Below are 17,357 nucleotides of genomic sequence, written 5' to 3'. Positions count from 1 at the left end.
CCTGGCTCCACAGTGCTGGGTTACAGGCCACGTGCGTAGCCACCACCACTGCCCCCCGGCTAGACGAGGTGCCGGTAGACCGCTCTGAGCTAAGCCCACAGCAGACTGTGTGGAGATCTGGATAATTAACTGACCCCCCCTCCCCCCAGGTCTCCCTCGCAAAATAGAGGCTGTCTCAGTGGTTCCCCGTTTGGTGATAGATATAGGTGACCTGACTGGACTCTGTGATTGAAACTAAGATTAGAGAAATGTTTTGTACCAGGTAAGGCCCACTGAGCTATATATATATATTTAGAAGCGACCATGGCACAAGTGGAAGCTCAACAAAGTGGCTTATCATGCGGAAATGTACAGAAACCAGGTCATCTAAACTCGTGTTTCTAAAACCGGACGACCCAGATAAAAATCCACGTGACCACGGGGATAACACGCAAACTCCAAATATACAGCAGCAGGCGTCAGGGTCGAGATCGAACCCACGACCTCCTGCATACCAGGCGAGGGAGTTAACATCTCGCCACCGTGGCGCCCCTCTGCTGACGGTTCTGACCACTCTTTGTGTCTTCTTGCAGGTTCCAAGCTCTGTGATGGAGAAATTCGCTCCATTGCCCGCGGACTCAAAATAATCACAGCGCCCCTCCTCCTCCAGAGCCGGCCAATTAATTACAAATTGCTCTCACTTAATTAGCGCGCGCGCCTATTTATTTAACGTAATTATTTATTGATACGGTTATTTATCCATTAGGTTATTTATTTACTATTTACGGTGCTTAACTATAACGGGAACAGTCCGGAACGCTGTCACGCTTTATCTTGTCCTCATGATACATTATCGTCATCGTAGGATTATCGGAATAATAGGGTAGAATTATTTAGGATTATTGTGGATAGGTGTAGATTGTGTTGTAGTGTTAGTGCCTTACGCAGATAATCTCGACGAGTCGATACCAAGCCTCGCAGCCAGCGTTCCGCAAAATATCGAGTGGGGGGAAAAACTAACTAACTAACTAACCCCTGACTAATTACCATCATTAGACTAATCATAATTATCATTGACAACTATTTTGTTCCCGTGTGGAGGTATCTAGTTAAGCAAAATACAGAGCGAGAGAGAGCGAGCGAGTTGGGTTCACAATGGCAAGCCACTCGAAGGCCCTGACCTTCTCCATTGAACGCATCATGGCCGAGGCCCCCAGGAGATCGGACATTCTGGCCAGAGCTCGCGGCGTCGGCGGCCTCGCCACCGCGAGCTTTGCCGAGCGCTCTCCCGCCTACGCCATTCCACTGCTGCCGTGCGTCACGGCGAGTGGAGGCGATGGGCAGCAACAGCAGCAGCATGCGCGCTGCGGGTGGCTGCCCTTCAAGAACTCCGGCCACGCCATCGTGTTCCAGCAACAACATCAGCAGCAGCAGAACCAGCAAGAGGGTGTGGATGGACCGGAGCCACCTGCGAGTCTCTGCGAGTCCAAGGCCGCTCTCGGCTGGACTGGGTCTGCAGCCGGAGCCGGTCGCGGTTTTCCCCAAGTGGGGGTGCAGGCGGGACCCCAGGCGCTCAGGGTGGTGAGGCCGCGCGCACTGAGCGCGCAGCCACTCACCAGGGCCCCCGCGCCCCCCATCAGCTGGTGCCTGCTGGGAGGGGGGGGCGCTCAGCGGCGGGGTGGCGCCGAACAAAGGTGAGGGGGGGGCAGGAGGAGGAGTGGGGGTGCTGGGTGTCGTGGAGAGAGGTTGCCCGCTAACAGAACTTGCCCCTACAGTCTGTAAAGGCTATACTGGGAGGATATTTGTCTTTGGAGGGTGGTGATGTTCGTGGTGGTGATGGTAAGTCGATGGTGGTGGTGTTGATGGCGATGTTGATTGATGGTGATGACGTGTCAATGTTGATGATGATGATGGTGGTAATGCCACCACTGATGTCAGTGATGACGATATAGGTGATGGTGATGGTGGTTGTGTTGGTTATGATGGCGGTGGTGGAGAGCCACAGTGATTGTGATACGATGATACTTTTGCTGCTGTCAGTGGTGGCGCTGTTGTTGATGACGACATTACAAACCATTACCATCATCGTCTTCATCATCATGGTCGTCTTCATCACCATCGTCTTCATCGTCGTCGTCGTCGTCTTCATCATCATCATCCTCATGCGCCTAATGCAGCAGCAGCAGCATCGTCACAATCAGCAACATCACCACCACCACCAGCAGCAGCAGGAGCAGCCAGCAACATCATCACCATCAACAGGAACGTCCCATCACGACCTTCAGTGTACCCGAACTCACGCGGCTTGGGCCGCCCCTGTCTCTCGTTGCAGCGCTGGTGGGTGGAGCGTCAGGGGAAGCTACGGCCCCTTCCCAAAGGAACCCTGCCCCCTCGTACGCACAGGTGCTGCCCCCCCCCCACACCACCACATCCCCCCCACCTCCTCCCCCCACACCACCACGACCCCCCCCCCACCACCTCCCCCCCACACCACCACGACATCCCCCCCCCCCCTCCTCCTCCCCCCACACCACCACGACCCCCCCCCCACCTCCCCCCCACACCACCACACCCCCCCCCCACCTCCTCCACCCATACCACGACACCGCCACCTTCTCCCCCCACACCACCACGACCCCCCCTCACCACCTCCCCCCACACCACCACGACACCTCCCCCACCACCTCCCCCCCACACCACCACGACCCCCCCCCCACCTCCTCCCCCCCACACCACCACGACCCCACCCCCCCACCTCCTCCCCCCACACCACCACGACCCCCCCCCCACCTCCTCCCCCCACCCCACCACGACCCCCCCCACCTCCTCCCCCCACACCACCACGACCACCCCCCCCCCACCTCCTCCCCCCACACCACCACGACCCCCCCCCCCCCCACCTCCTCCAACACCACCACAACCCCCCCCCCACCTCCTCCCCCCACACCACCACGACCACCCCCCCACCTCCTCCCCCCACACCACCACGACCCCCCCCCCCCCACCTCCTCCCCCCACACCACCACGACCCCCCCCCACCTCCTCCCCCCACACCACCACGACCACCCCCCCCACCTCCTCCCCCCACACCACCACGACCCCCCCTCCCCACCTCCTCCAACACCACCACAACCCCCCCCCCCACCTCCTCCCCCCACACCACCACGACCACCCCCCCACCTCCTCCCCCCACACCACCACGACCCCCCCCCACCTCCTCCCCCCACACCACCACGACCCCCCCCACCTCCTCCCCCCACACCACCACGACATCCCCACCTCCTCCCCCCACACCACCACGACCCCCCCACCTCCCCCCCACACCACCACAACCCCCCCCCACCTCCTCCCCCCACACCACCACGACCCCCCCCCCCCCACCACCTCCCCCCCCTCCCCCCCCCCACCTCTTGCCCCCACACCACCACGACCCCCCCCCCACCCACGACCACCCCTCCACCACCTCCCCCCACACCATCACCCCCCCCCACCTCCTCCCACACCACAACGACACCCCCCCCCCCCACCTTGTCCCCCGTGGGTGTCGCCTCCCCCTCCTTATGGCCACTCCCTCGCACTCCCTCCCTCTACGACTCCGCCGCTCACGCTCACACCAAAAAGTGTTACGAGAGGCGGAAAATAAAAACAACAACAGCAATAAAACGAGAAGACAAAACAACCGTGAGATACGGCGTGGATTTCAGAACGCGTTCACAACATGCGATTCCAATCGGCAATGCTGAACGCCTTCATAAGCAGAGTCACCAGCGGTATGGAAGTCGTGGGGGTAGCTGTCAGGGAAAAATACGTTTGCGAATTAGCAAGTGGTCAGGGTTGCGCCTCTGAGTTCTAGGCAGCGCCTTTCATCGATGTGGCCGGTTGCCGGTGGGGCAAGCCCCTAATTTAAAGGCAACTCAACACTGAAGTTTGGTTCGTATCGGACCATCCTTACGGGAATATTAGACCCCCCCCCCCCCGACAGACGGGGGGAGCTACTGCATTACAAGCCTTTCAAATGTAGTGGCATAGCCTTGTTGCCTAAATTATAATGAGAAAATACTCGGCTGGAATAGCCACGCGTCTTACACGTACTGCCCCGGTGCTACTTGATCATACTTCAGCACGCTGGTTCAGTAACGGGTACCACGAAGGAGGAGAGGATGTGAATTCTGCCAGACTTACACTGGCAGCAGCAGCAGGAGGAGGGTGTGAATGCTCCCAGATTTACACTGCATGGCAACAGGAAGCTGTGAATTCTCCCAGACTTAAGACGGGCAGCAGCAGGAAGCTGTGAATTCTCTGGACGATCTAGGGCCCTCATCATCACGGGGCAGGCGTCGGGCTCATTAGGCTGGCGGTGGCGATGAGTGCGCCATTAAGTGCCGTATGCGACAACACGCGTGTCAACACTGAACATCAACGCGGCGAAGCGAACGGAAGAGTGTAAGAGGGGTTCGTGGTGAAACGAGTCGGAGGGGATATGTAGATCCTCAAACGCTCGTTCCCGCAGTAACGATCATTTGTTCCCCCATTGTCCATAACAGGCACAGATAATTGTAATAATAAAACTGACTTCATTTATCGTCATGAATTGAAAACAGCCAATTTAATTATTTATTCTTATTTAAGATAAAATGAGAAACACTTTTTGGGGGGAGTCAACCAGAGAAAAATCCACGCGACCACGAGAAGAACACGCAAGCTTCAAATATACAGGTGTCAGGGTCGGGATCGAACCCACGACCGCCTGTATATCAGGCGAGGTCGTTAACATCTCGCCACCGTAGCGTCTTTATGACAAACCCTGCATGGGAAGGCCTTCATGAAACCGCTGATTGACGGAGGGCTGCCCTACATCGCTGTAGGTGACCATTACTGAGCGAGATATTGACTGATTGATGTACATTCTGATGAGGATCCAGAAGGGCTAGAATGACTCAAATTCGCACAAATCTGCGTATAACGAGCAACATCCAAATTCGTATACAATGCAGCCCTAGAATTGATAGATTCTACGCATAGGGCTGACCCAGCCGACAGTTCAACGTTGTCTTGTGCTTAACACCTGCACATAGACAGTAGACCGAGTAATTTGCCTCCTGCGGAATGTGACGCTGAAGCCGGCGGGAAGTGGGCAAACGCCCATCACCGGTTCAGCGTAGCGAAGGTGAGCGCGGGGCCCCGCTGGTGCAGTGCCCAAATGTGTGCGGATCCAGAGTTTGGACTTCTCAGCCACCTCGAGAGCCACCACCAAACCTGATGGACGTCATCTTCGAACCCCCGAGGCACTGCCGGCGACGGCGAATCACGGCGATGGTGTGGGGCACCCTCTCCCTCCACCTTCCACACAGCACCGCTTCGTAGCCCCGTGCCTGGGCTCCCTCTGTCTATACAGAGTGCTTTAATATTGTTATGACACTTATATGGGGCTATCGTTTTTAATGGAAAAACAACAAATGTAAATGTTAATAGTTACAAAAAGTCGCCATCGTTGTCAACACCTGCCTGGAATCTTCTCCAGGTAGTGTCCAGAGCACGGAGGCACATTTTCCGTGGTATTGTTGCAAATCCTCAGAAGTGTTCACATTTTTTTCGAAGCGCCCGTCTATTCTCTGGTGGCGCAGTCACACCGCCTGCACACCCGCTCGCTCAGCCATTGCCCGTTGCTGGCACGAGGGAGACGTGGACGTGAGCGGGGCGATGCAGGGAGGGGGCGGGAGGGGGGGGGTCGAGCTATAAATGGGGCGGAAGGCATGGATGTGGCGGTGAGAGGATGGGTGTTGTGGCGTGACCCCGGAGGTCAGGGGTTAGAGGGCCCAGGGTTTAGGCTCTAAGCCTGAGCTTATGGTCTTTAACGGACGCGTGTTGAAGTGGCTGGGTGGCTCAGGAGCTCTCGTGGCTGTGTCGGAGCACTGAGCCAGCATGGGTTTGAGTCCAGGTTTCTGCCCTCCGTCTTTAAACGGGGACCACCCCCACCCCCAAGTGCTGCAAATAACACAACAGCACTAATGTGCACGTGCATCTCTTCTGTCAGTCCACTGATGGGTGAGGGCCTCCCCGTAAAATAGATGGATAGCTACAGAGCGTGACCGTGAGAGATGCCGAGGGCTTGGGGAGGCTTTCATCCAGCAGTGGATAGATTGTGGCCTCTGCTGGTGATGTTGAAGAGACCAAAGGGATGACGTGTGTTGCTTCACGATGATTCCACGTGACCTCTTTGTGCCCCCCCCCCCCTTGTGACCCCCCTCGTGCCCCAAGCGCTCGGCGGAGAAGCGTCGATCGGAGCAAGGAGTTCACGCGGGGGTCACGGCGAGGTCGCAGGCCTCCAGGACCGCCGGCCACGCAGCGGCACTGAAACCCAAGCACTTCACGTGCGAGGTGTGCGGCAAGGTGAGAAGCACACGGCAGTTGCGATCGTTCCACTTTCTTATCAGTGCAGCTGTGTGAAGGAGCTGTAGCCCATGGGACACGGGGAGGCTGAGTGTAGCTGTGTGGAGGAGCTGTAGCTGAGGGGACACGGGGAGGCTGAGTGTAGCTGTGTGGAGGAGCTGTAGCTGAGGGGACACGGGGAGGCTGAGTGTAGCTGTGTGGAGGAGCTGTAGCTGAGGGGACACGGGGAGGCTGAGTGTAGCTGTGTGGAGGAGCTGTAGCTGAGGGGACACGGGGAGGCTGAGTGTAGCTGTGTGGAGGAGCTGTAGCTGAGGGGACACGGGGAGGCTGAGTGTAGCTGTGTGGAGGGGCTGTAGCTGAGGGGACACGGGGAGGCTGAGTGTAGCTGTGTGGAGGAGCTGTAGCTGAGGGGACACGGGGAGGCTGAGTGTAGCTGTGTGGAGGGGCTGTAGCTGAGGGGACACGGGGAGGCTGAGTGTAGCTGTGTGGAGGGGCTGTAGCTGAGGGGACACGAGGAGGCTGAGTGTAGCTGTGTGGAGGGGCTGTAGCTGAGGGGACACGGGGAGGCTGAGTGTAGCTGTGTGGAGGAGCTGTAGCTGAGGGGACACGGGGAGGCTGAGTGTAGCTGTGTGGAGGAGCTGTAGCTGAGGGGACACGGGGAGGCTGAGTGTAGCTGTGTGGAGGAGCTGTAGCTGAGGGGACACGGGGAGGCTGAGAGTAGCTGTGTGGAGGGGCTGTAGCTGAGGGGACACGGGGAGGCTGAGTGTAGCTGTGTGGAGGGGCTGTAGCTGAGGGGACACGAGGAGGCTTAGTGTAGCTGTGTGGAGGGGCTGTAGCTGAGGGGACACGGGGAGGCTGAGTGTAGCTGTGTGGAGGAGCTGTAGCCGAGGGGACACGGGGAGGCTCACATCTCCATATCCCTTCTCTCCCTCCCCCTCTCCCCCCCACCTGGGCCAGGTGTTCAACGCACACTACAACCTGACGAGACACATGCCCGTGCACACCGGCGCGCGCCCCTTCGTGTGCAAGGTGTGCGGGAAGGGGTTTCGCCAGGCGAGCACGCTGTGCCGACACAAGATCATCCACACGCAGGTGCGCGAGTGGGGTTCCCCCTTTCGGGGTTCCCCCTTTCGGTGTTCAGGAAGTGGCATCGCGAACATTCGGGGTCGGACTGGCTGGGTGGTGCTGAACGTGGGGGGCACGCGAAGATGCCCTTTGTGGGGGGGGGGGTGCATGGCCAGATTTTTGTCGATGGTAAATGATCGAAATAATAATGGGCACCTAAGAAACAACTACTTTGTTTGAGAACCCAAGGGGTCCAAGGCTGCAGTAAAGGTTAGGAACCACTTGGCTATGAGATGGGGGTAGAGTCAGGGGTAGGGTTCGCGCAAAGGAGAACGGAAATCGTTGTCATCACCTCCTGCAGTCAGACGCACGTCGCCAAGCTGAACTGTGCTGATGAGTCCTAGTGAGGGGGAAACCGGTCCGCGTGCGTCGCTCATCACTGCACCATGGCTGCTGCTGTCAGTCGGCACCACATTTGCCCAATTTTTATTTTTATGGGGACCCGAGGCAAGACGCCGTCCACAGTGCAGTTCTACAGGAACTTGCTGACGGTTTTCGCGTAACGCGCAGATAGGCGCGAGTGCTTTGTGCGCATTTGTTCAAGAGGTTGATTTAAAACTCGCTGCGAGTAAGGGTTGCCACCTGTCCTGATTGTTCGACACGATGCCCGACGTTTCGCTGCATGGATTTGGGGGGGGCTTTTTTGAGATTCCCAGCACGTGGAGCGGACATCGTTCCGAACGGCACGCGGCAACATCCGAAAGCACCTCGGAGAGGCGTGCGGCACAACTGCGCGAACTGGCGCAGCAAGTGACTGCGATTGCAGTGTGCCCCCCTCTCTCTGCGTGTGTCGCAGTAGCGGGGAGCGGTAGTGTCGCAGTAGCGGGGAGCGGTAGTGTCGCAGTAGCGGGGAACGGTTGTGTCGCAGTAGCGGGGAACGGTAGTGTCGCAGTAGCGGGGAACGGTTGTGTCGCAGTAGCGGGGAACGGTTGTGTCGCAGTAGCGGGGAACGGTTGTGTCGCAGTAGCGGGGAGCGGTTGTGTCGCAGTAGCGGGGAACGGTTGTGTCGCAGTAGCGGGGAACGGTTGTGTCGCAGTAGCGGGGAACGGTAGTGTCGCAGTAGCGGGGAACGGTTGTGTCGCAGTAGCGGGGAACGGTTGTGTCGCAGTAGCGGGGAGCGGTAGAGTAGTGGGTTGGCGCTACCCTGCGCTACGAACCCGGCGACGCGAATTTGATTCCCGCTCACGGCCAACAACCAGTGACGATTATTTGAAGCGGTCCTGGGCATCCCCTAGGTCGACTCAGCCTCAAATGAGTATCCGGTGCGGTGTTTCAGTTTTCAGTTTCAGTTTCATTTATCAGGTATAACCCTGTGAGCAATGCGGCTCTTGACTCGGGTGCAACCGCAACAAACAAAAACATGAACAAGAAACATCTTAAAGTGACTACACTGTGTAAACGTACTGGAGAGACAAAGGCGGCCGAGCATGGTGCTGGCTACCCATCCCCGTGTGTGCCATGCCGACATACATAGATGCTCGCTGACAGCACTTGCCCCAACAGTCTGTTTAAGGCTACATGGGGGATCTGTCTTTTTTGTTGTTGTCGTAGGAGCGACCCCACAAATGCTCGCAGTGCGGAAAGGCGTTTAACCGCAGCTCCACGCTCAACACCCACGTGCGAATCCACGCCGGCTTCAAGCCCTTCGTGTGCGAGTTCTGTGGCAAGGGGTTCCACCAGAAAGGTGAGTTCGCGAGACGGGGACGACACGCGCTTGACACGGCCACGTTTACACCCCCCCCCCACAACACCCCCCACCCACACAACCCCCCCACCCCCACAACCCACCCCCCAAACCCCAACCCCCCCGCCCAACCGCCCAAACCCCCCCAACCGTCCCAAGTCTCACAACCCGCCCATCCGCCCCAACTGCACTTCATAAGTCTTACATCCAATTTCTGGCCTCTCTATTTACTTGATGACGAAGGGCCATTGCCTGAAAGGTCGCATTGCAAATGTTCATTTTAAGGCCACACAAAGTGTTAATGACGAACGTGTGACGTTTTCCTTCGTGAACTGCGCTTGTGCGCTCCAGCACTGCCAGATTATGGTGTGACTATAAACCGCACGAGGGCATCACCAGCAGGCCGATATGTGCACATCGCTGTGATGAATGGAAAGGTAAAGACGGAGCCACAGGGGTGCGAATGTGGCCATGCTACCAAAACCCCTATAGACCGTATCGTAATCCACCGTCGCCTGCACTCCTTTAATGGAGGAGGAATGGCAAAACGACACCAACTCTCTCGACCTGCTGAAGCCGTCTCGTCGTAGCCAGCAGCAGACCTCGACATTGGCATTTCGCTCCTGAACATGCTGCCACATGGCAAGAATAGAATACCTACGTGACTTTACCAAAAGAACCAAAGAGTAAAGAATAGAATGGTCTATGGGCAATGTCTATTGACAATGTTGGTATACTGTATGGGCAGTGTTCGTTCTTTGGGCAATGTTAGTGTATGGACATTGTTATGGCCAACGTGTCTATGGGGAAGTGCGAGTCTATGGGAACTGTTAATCTATGAGCAATGTGCAAGTATGGTGTTAGTAAATGGGCAGTGTTAGTATATGGGCAATGTCATTCTATGTAGAGTGTTATGGGCAATGCAAATCTTTAGGCAATGTTAGTCTATGAGCAATATGCAACGATAGGAAATGTTAGTGTTAGTATATGGGCAATGTTATTATTTGGGCATTGTTATGGGCAATGTAAATCTACATGCAATGTTATTCTATGATCAATGTGCAACGATGGGAAATGTTGGTAAATGGGCAGTGTTCGTATGTGTGCAATGTTATTTTGTGGGCAGTGTAATGGGCAATGCTAGTCTACGGGCAATGTAAGTCGAATATGGACCGTATAACAGACGAGCCTGTGCATTCTTTAACGTAGAAGAAGGAACAGCAACACCACTCGACTTTCCACTGAAGCCCTCTCGTCGTTGGCGAGCGGTCCTCCCAACCTTAACCATCCAGCTTCCCGAACAATATCGCCCTCCGTACGCAGGAACGGAACGATGCATTTATTAATTTGCGTATATGCATTCGACCGTCGCACCCCCCCCCCCCTCACCTTTACGCAATGCCCACCCCGCAGGCAACTACAAGAACCACAAGCTGACGCACAGCGGGGACAAGCAGTACAAGTGCGGCGTGTGCAGCAAGGCGTTCCACCAGGTGTACAACCTGGCCTTCCACATGCACACGCACACAGAGCGCAAGCCGTACACGTGCGTGGCGTGCGGCCGCGGCTTCTGCCGCAACTTCGACCTCAAGAAGCACGTGCGCAAGCTGCACGAGGCGGCGGCGACGACGGCGGCGGGCGGCGCGGACGGAGCCGTGGCTGCTGCTGCTGCTGCTGCTGGTAGAGTTTCAATTGGTGGTTGTGTTGCTGCTGCTGCTGCTACTGCTGCCGATAGAGCTGCGGCTGATGCTGGTGGTGGTTGTGTTGCTGGTGCCACTGCTGCTGTTAGAGTTGCGGCTAGTGGCGGTGGTAGTTGTGTTGCAGCCGCTGGTGCCGCTGCTGCTTGTGGTGGTGTTGGTACTGATGGTGGTGGTTGTGTTGCAGCTGGTGCTGCTGGTAGATGTGCTGCTGATGGTGGTGGCGCTGCTCGTGATGGTGGTGTGGTGAGAACAGCCACAAGCGAGCGAGAAGTTTGTGAGCTCACGTGGCGAGATTCATCATCACCATCTTTATTACGATCATCCTCATCATTATCATCATCAGCAGCAGCAGCAGCACCATCAGCAGCACCGTCATCTTCGGCCAATTATCGTCTTGAATCCAAGACCGTGCACTGATGCCATGTGCTGCTCACGGCTTACCCTCAGCCTGTGACCAGGGAATTATTCCCGGCACCCGGCACACCACATCCCCTTGTACCTATCGCTGCTATAGCTGTGGTGGTTTACCAAGTCCTGTGTCACCTACTCCAGTCTCACCGGTGTCCTGGTAAACGTGTTCCGTGTCTGCGCACTCTGTATGGATCCCTGTCCGCGTGTGCCCTTGTTTCGCCGTTGCCCTCTTGTCTGACGACGCGGGTCGGAACGATTCAACGCCCCGGCGGCGAACGATTGATTTCCACGGTTATTTAGATTCAAGGATCGATTCTTTATCGTCTCGTATCTCCCACTCCCAGAACACGTTTGTATTTTAACTAAATCTTGACTGCAAGCGTTCGTGACTGCAGGAATTCATATTCTTTGGGTTTTTCGGTAAATCCACGGAGATAGAAAAATAAATAATAAAGCCACGTGGCTTTACCGAAAGACCCATAGAATATGTATTCCAACTGTTTTATTTAACTGCTGCATCTTCATTTGAGCAACTTTATCATAAGATTTGCATACATCGCTATCATCATCAGCCATGCTCAATCCACTGCTGGATGCAGGCCTCCCCTAGGCCTAGGCTGCAACAGCCTCTCAAGATCCTGCGATGTTATGAATCCGCCTCCTGTAGCAGCTGCACGCGAGCTGATTTCGTCGCTCCATCTCCTTCGGTGGACGCCTTCAAGTCCCTGACTGTGCCCACTCCATTATCGTCCGTGACCACATGGCCCCTTCTAAGCCGTGACGTGTCCTGCCCCAGCACACTCACGTTTCATAGCGAGCGTGAACGGTGCCATTCGGAACCTGCTCATGTGTCCTCTGCTCCTCGTGTGTGTTCGTGTCTCTCTCTCTATGTAAATTCCAATCGTGAATCTCTCTGCGTTCACGACTCGCGCACGCATTCGTGTCGTCTTCACGACAGTCGATGATTTCCCTCGTCGTATGTGCCGTTTTCCATTGTTCCACTGGGTCATTGTTCCACTGGCCCATTGTTCCACGGGACCATTGTTCCACCGGCCATTGTTCCACGGGGCCATTGTTCCACGGGGCCATTGTTGTACGGTACGAGAGACATTGATTCGTTCTCTGTAATGTTACATTTTTTTTAATCACGCGAGGTGGAGCATCATTACAGGTCTACCTGCCTGTTTCCGTATTCTCCGTGTTATGGTATTTCTCCGAATTATAAGATGCTCTGTAAAGTAAGACGCACCCCAAACTTGTGACCGGTGTCAATATCGTTATACAAATCTGGTCGCACGCGCGCACCTACCGGATTCTAAGACGCACCTCTAACTTTTGCATTAAAACGCGAGGAGGAGATGGGGGGCAGTGCGTCTTATAATCAGGAGAATACCGTGATGACGGTCGCATAAGATGCGACAATGGATGCTCGGAACGTGGCGTTCACGCCCTTTCATTGCCGAGCCGTTAGTGGCAACTCCACGTTACTCTGGCGTATTTTTAATGGGCGGTCAACGATCTTCGAGAAGGAGATGTCGAGTAAGACGAGGCGGTGGCTGCGCTGCACGCGCTCGGCAATCTCGCACCGCGGAGTAGTGCCGCAGCGAGGGTTGGTGGGTCACCCACAGGTGTCGTGAAACTCCCCTCCCCATGGGGCGTCGAGGAATCTACCGCACCCTGGCTCGCCACCAACACGTGGACTCCGCCTGTTCGATCTGCATGGGATAGAGCGTTGTCCCCTCGCACGCGTGCGATTTCTCCCCGGGGTTTCCGGTTTCCTTTCGTCAAATGGCCAATAACATCTTAATACAAAGAGGACCGCAGAACTTAGGGGAGGGCAATTTGGAACTCGGCTCACTGCGTGGCTGCTGCTGCTGCTTTACCGCTCGTCTGTGGTTCCTCCTCGCGGCTCTGAGTCGTTCTCTCTCTACGAGAGCGAGCGGATACTGTGGTGCCACATTACATGTTGACATCATTATAAACGTTACAAGTTGACATCATTATAAACGTTACAAGTTGACATCATTATAAATGTTACAAGTTGACATCATTATAAACGCAAGCACACATTATTACCCGACTACTGCACCAAAAAGCTACCCTGTGTTTACCCAGAATAGCTTCACTGAGACTCGCGACTAATTTATAAAGAGGGTCCCGCTACACTGGGATGTTCGGCCATGAATTCTATGGGCATAATGGGAGTTTGGATTCCTGTGTGAGGAACTAAACGAAACTATTATATTTTTTAATCTCACCAGGTAAGGCCCCACTGAGCTATACGGCTCTTTTTCAGAATCGACCTGGTCACAAATGATGGCTCAACGAAGTGGTACATCGTGTGGAAATGTACAGCAGCCAAATACATGTGGAGGGAAGAAACCAGATGACCCGGAGAAAACCCCACGCGACCATGGGGAGAACACGAAAACTATTACGGTGTCGGGGTTGGGATCGAACCCACGACCAGTCGAGGGATTTAACGTCTCGATGTATCCGAGGGGGTGCCACTGCCCATTTCCGCTATGAGATTGGATGTTTGGCTTCACAGGACCACGAGGGGATGATGGCGTGAGGTGGCATTATCTAGCAGTGTATAGACCACGGTTCACAGTGATGCATGATGAAGAGGAGGCATTCATCCAGAAGTGGATAGACCAAGGCTGACCATGGTGTCCATGATTACATGTGTATGTCACCTAAATGATATTGCATCTGAAGATACATGGCACAGCAGTTGCAACATACATGCTGCTGGTGACGATGATTATGACGGTGATGGTGATTACATCGAGTGTGGATATCTCTTCAAGTCACTTATCTTGTTCTCAAACAGGTGTCGACTGCTCTCCGTTGTAATGTTTGCGTGCACCTGTGTGTTGACTCGGCCTCAAATTAATATCTGGTGCGGTGTGTAAACATCGCCACTGGGAAGACAAAAGCGGCCGGGCGTGGTGTTGGCCACCCACCCCCTCGTGTGCCGTTCCGGCCTTCATAGGTGCTCGCTAACAGCACTTGCCCTACAGTCTGTTAAGGCTATACGTGGGATATTTGTCTATGTGTGTGCCCGCGTATATGTATAAATCTTCATGTGTCTATGTATTCGCAGGTGTGTCTGCCCATGTTTGTGTCGCTCTCATTACATGCACGTGTTTGTGTATGATATACACGCGTGTATGTATGATTACGCACGTGTCTGCGTGTATGTATGTATGATTACGCACGTCGTGTGCCCCCGTGTGTGTCTAAACCAAATGAAGAAGGTACGCGGTTGGAATTATACGCTTCAAGGTGTGGCTGGAATCTCCTGGCCAGCCGGGTGCTTTCTCTGAGTCGTTTTGACGCCTCGTGGATTTAAAACTGACCAGGGAGCAGCGCAGAGATAGTGCCCCCAGATATTTGCACAATGTGAGAATTCACCTTCCCAGCCTGTAGTTGTATGTAATTATATACGGCATGTACACACACACACATTATATATACACGCGCCTGCGTGCGTCCATGTACATATAATAACTGATGTCAATGATCATAATTATTACTGTTAAAATTATTTTGTTGCTGTTAATATCACGTTTTCCGATGTAATCCTTTGTACAGCGACTTCTATATTTCGCTGCGTTCACGACTATTATTACTATTATAATGGTGGGGTGGGATTCATCCAGCAGTGTATAGACCGTGGTTGATGGGATTAAAGATGATGATGGATATTACCAACCGCTTTAGCCAAAAATTAAGACCTTTTTTTGTTACAAAGAAAATATTAAGTCTCCATATTCAGACGCGGACTCCATATGTTACACCGACACCACTGGAGCTGACAGCCCGATTTGCAGTGTCGATACATAGCGATGTCGGTGGCTGGTATGAAACCGTGACATGGTGATTCTCGGCCACGGCTAACATTAGTGGCGATTGATACCTGAATCGGTCCTGCCTCCTCTCTCCAAAAGAAAAAAAAATAACCCCCAGAGGGCCTTGTCAGACTTGGGGCAGGTGCTGCTAGCGAGCACCGACGCAGACCTTGCGAGGGGTGTTGGCCATCACCACGGCCGTGCGCTGTTTGTATCCCCAAGTGCTCATGTTTTAACCCACAGTACCAGGTACTCCTTTACGGCTGAGTCTGCCTAGGGGAGGCCCAGCAACGGTTAAGACATTCGTCACTGATGTCGGGCGTGAGCGGAAATGGAACTTGAGTCGCCGGGTTCGTAGCGCAGTGTTGCTAACCACTGCGCCACCGCTCCCTCCTTACTTCCGTCGAAACGCACTAACCAGAGTGGTCTAAAGTACGGTCAGCACCCCGTGATCGTAACGGCGTGGGGAGGCCTTCATCCAGCAGTGGATTGACAAAGGGGTTGTAAGTTAAAGGTGGATGGGACATGTGTAACTATATATGTCAATTACACCAATTAAAATCAGGTTCCTACGCTCACAATATCTCCGTTGCATGTGTGGGGTTTTCAAGCAGGCTCCGTGGCTTCCGCGTGAAGAGGTCACTTGATGAATGGCAATGGCCAAACGCGACAGTGCAGCAGGAGCACCCTCCTGCTCAACGAATCTTGAGACTCTGCCGTGAGGCTAAACACAGGGCATTTACTAATGTTTGGCAACCACTGAAAATGCCATCGCCGCGCAGCCTTCACGATTTATTGGCCCTGTGGACGTACAATGAACGTGCGGCTGGCAAGGCAAAACATGTTAAAATTACAACTTACCAGAGCAATGCAATTACTGTCTGTGAAAAGGTTACAATGTTACATTGTGTGATTTCAATACCAAATTACAAATGAAATTACGTGCCCATGTCCTCAAGTCGTGCCAGGCTCTGGTCTGTCCATGGACTAACCCAGTGGAACACGGCAAATGTGCAGTGCGTGATATTTGAATCAGCGGTCTTGTTCTTACCACGGTCCGCCCGTCCGTATGTACCAGTCTTCATCTTTCCAAATACAAGTTGAGTAGTTACATGCTGCACGTGCCTGATGATTGCTAAATACGGAGAGGAACACGTCTGAGTGTAAACAAACACTCCCTACGTCACGTGCGATATACACGTACACACAGACACACACTTAATCAATTGGGATTATACGGCAGCAATCAGCACTCCTTAATTGGCAGACTTAGGCCCCAGGTCACTTACACATTACACTATCCTGGTCTCTTGAGTTCTCAACTGGTTAAAGAAAATAAACCTGAAACTTAAAGACAAAATCCCTATATTGTCACGTGCAACACAGGTATAATTACACGACGTGTATCTTACATTTTCAATTAGCTCTCTCTACGTCACACGTACTCGCATCTCTCTGTCTAAATCAGCTCGAGCCTCCCGTTCATCACGTGACTTCTGTGTGGCCACCCCCACTTTGAACCCCTCCTCCTCCATCGCCGCCCCCTGTGAAAACAGACGCTGCCCCTCCACGCAGAAGCGTCGAGTCCCTGATGCAGCCTCTTCCTCCCAATCCTCGTCTCTCCTGACCCCCTCTGATCCCGTTTCTCCGTTCATTTTCCATCCTTTTGCTCCTATTTACCATTATTTTTCTTCCCTTTCCCGTCCCGTGTTTCTTTATCATATTTCACACCGTGGAATCTACACGCCTTACCGTGGTGTACCACGGGTTTAAAAAATGAGTTAGAAGGTACATACAGCGCACACATTATCGCCATCTTAATTTTAATCAGCCACTCCCTACACCACCTAAGACGTGTTTAGCTATCATCGGGCGCGTGAGGCGTGTACCCAATGCATCTGCACGTATTTGAACGGAGGATTGGCACAGACTGGAAGGGCATGCCGCTGTGGGCCTCGACGACTGGAGTGTGTGAAGGTCACGCATCCAATTGATCTGCTGGACGGGTCTAATGCAACGCTTCCTGTTTTCATACGTACGGTCAGACCCGTCGGTGTGCTGCTTGCACGCAATGCTTGCACATGACGCCGTGGACACGCACGCGTCGATGGTCAAATCACCAGGAATGTGACCCATCTCGTCAGATCTCGCAAGCGAAGCGGCGTTTTGCCTGGTTCGCGTTTTGGATGGCGGCACCCACCATACATAACG

General features: G+C 54.3%; 1 protein-coding gene across 1 annotated transcript; it reads left to right on the top strand.

Moving 5' to 3' along the window:
- Positions 1-1,134: 1,134 nt before the first annotated feature.
- On the top strand, positions 1,135-15,780 carry LOC144729955 (uncharacterized). The gene is made up of 8 exons (XM_078610384.1): positions 1,135-1,490; positions 1,588-1,673; positions 2,312-2,382; positions 6,238-6,369; positions 7,327-7,461; positions 9,046-9,178; positions 10,592-10,858; positions 15,761-15,780. The coding sequence occupies exons 1-8, from the start codon at positions 1,135-1,137 to the stop codon at positions 15,778-15,780; spliced, it is 1,200 nt and encodes a 399-aa protein (XP_078466510.1).
- Positions 15,781-17,357: the final 1,577 nt, after the last annotated feature.

This window comes from Lampetra planeri, chromosome 34 (genome assembly GCF_965212315.1).
Source record: "Lampetra planeri chromosome 34, kcLamPlan1.2.h2, whole genome shotgun sequence".
In the NCBI taxonomy this organism is placed as follows: domain Eukaryota; kingdom Metazoa; phylum Chordata; class Hyperoartia; order Petromyzontiformes; family Petromyzontidae; genus Lampetra; species Lampetra planeri.
Note: the sequence above shows the minus strand (reverse complement) of the source record. Positions and strands in the feature narration are given on the sequence as shown.

Coding starts and splice junctions, on each gene's coding strand:
- LOC144729955 (XM_078610384.1), top strand. CDS start 1,135: ATGGCAAGCCACTCGAAGGCCCTGACCTTCTCCATTGAACGCATCATG. Junction 9,179..10,591: donor CAAGGGGTTCCACCAGAAAG/GTGAGTTCGCGA, acceptor CCCACCCCGCAG/GCAACTACAAGAACCACAAG. Junction 10,859..15,760: donor TGCTGCTGCTGCTGCTGCTG/GTAGAGTTTCAA, acceptor GTTTTCAAGCAG/GCTCCGTGGCTTCCGCGTGA.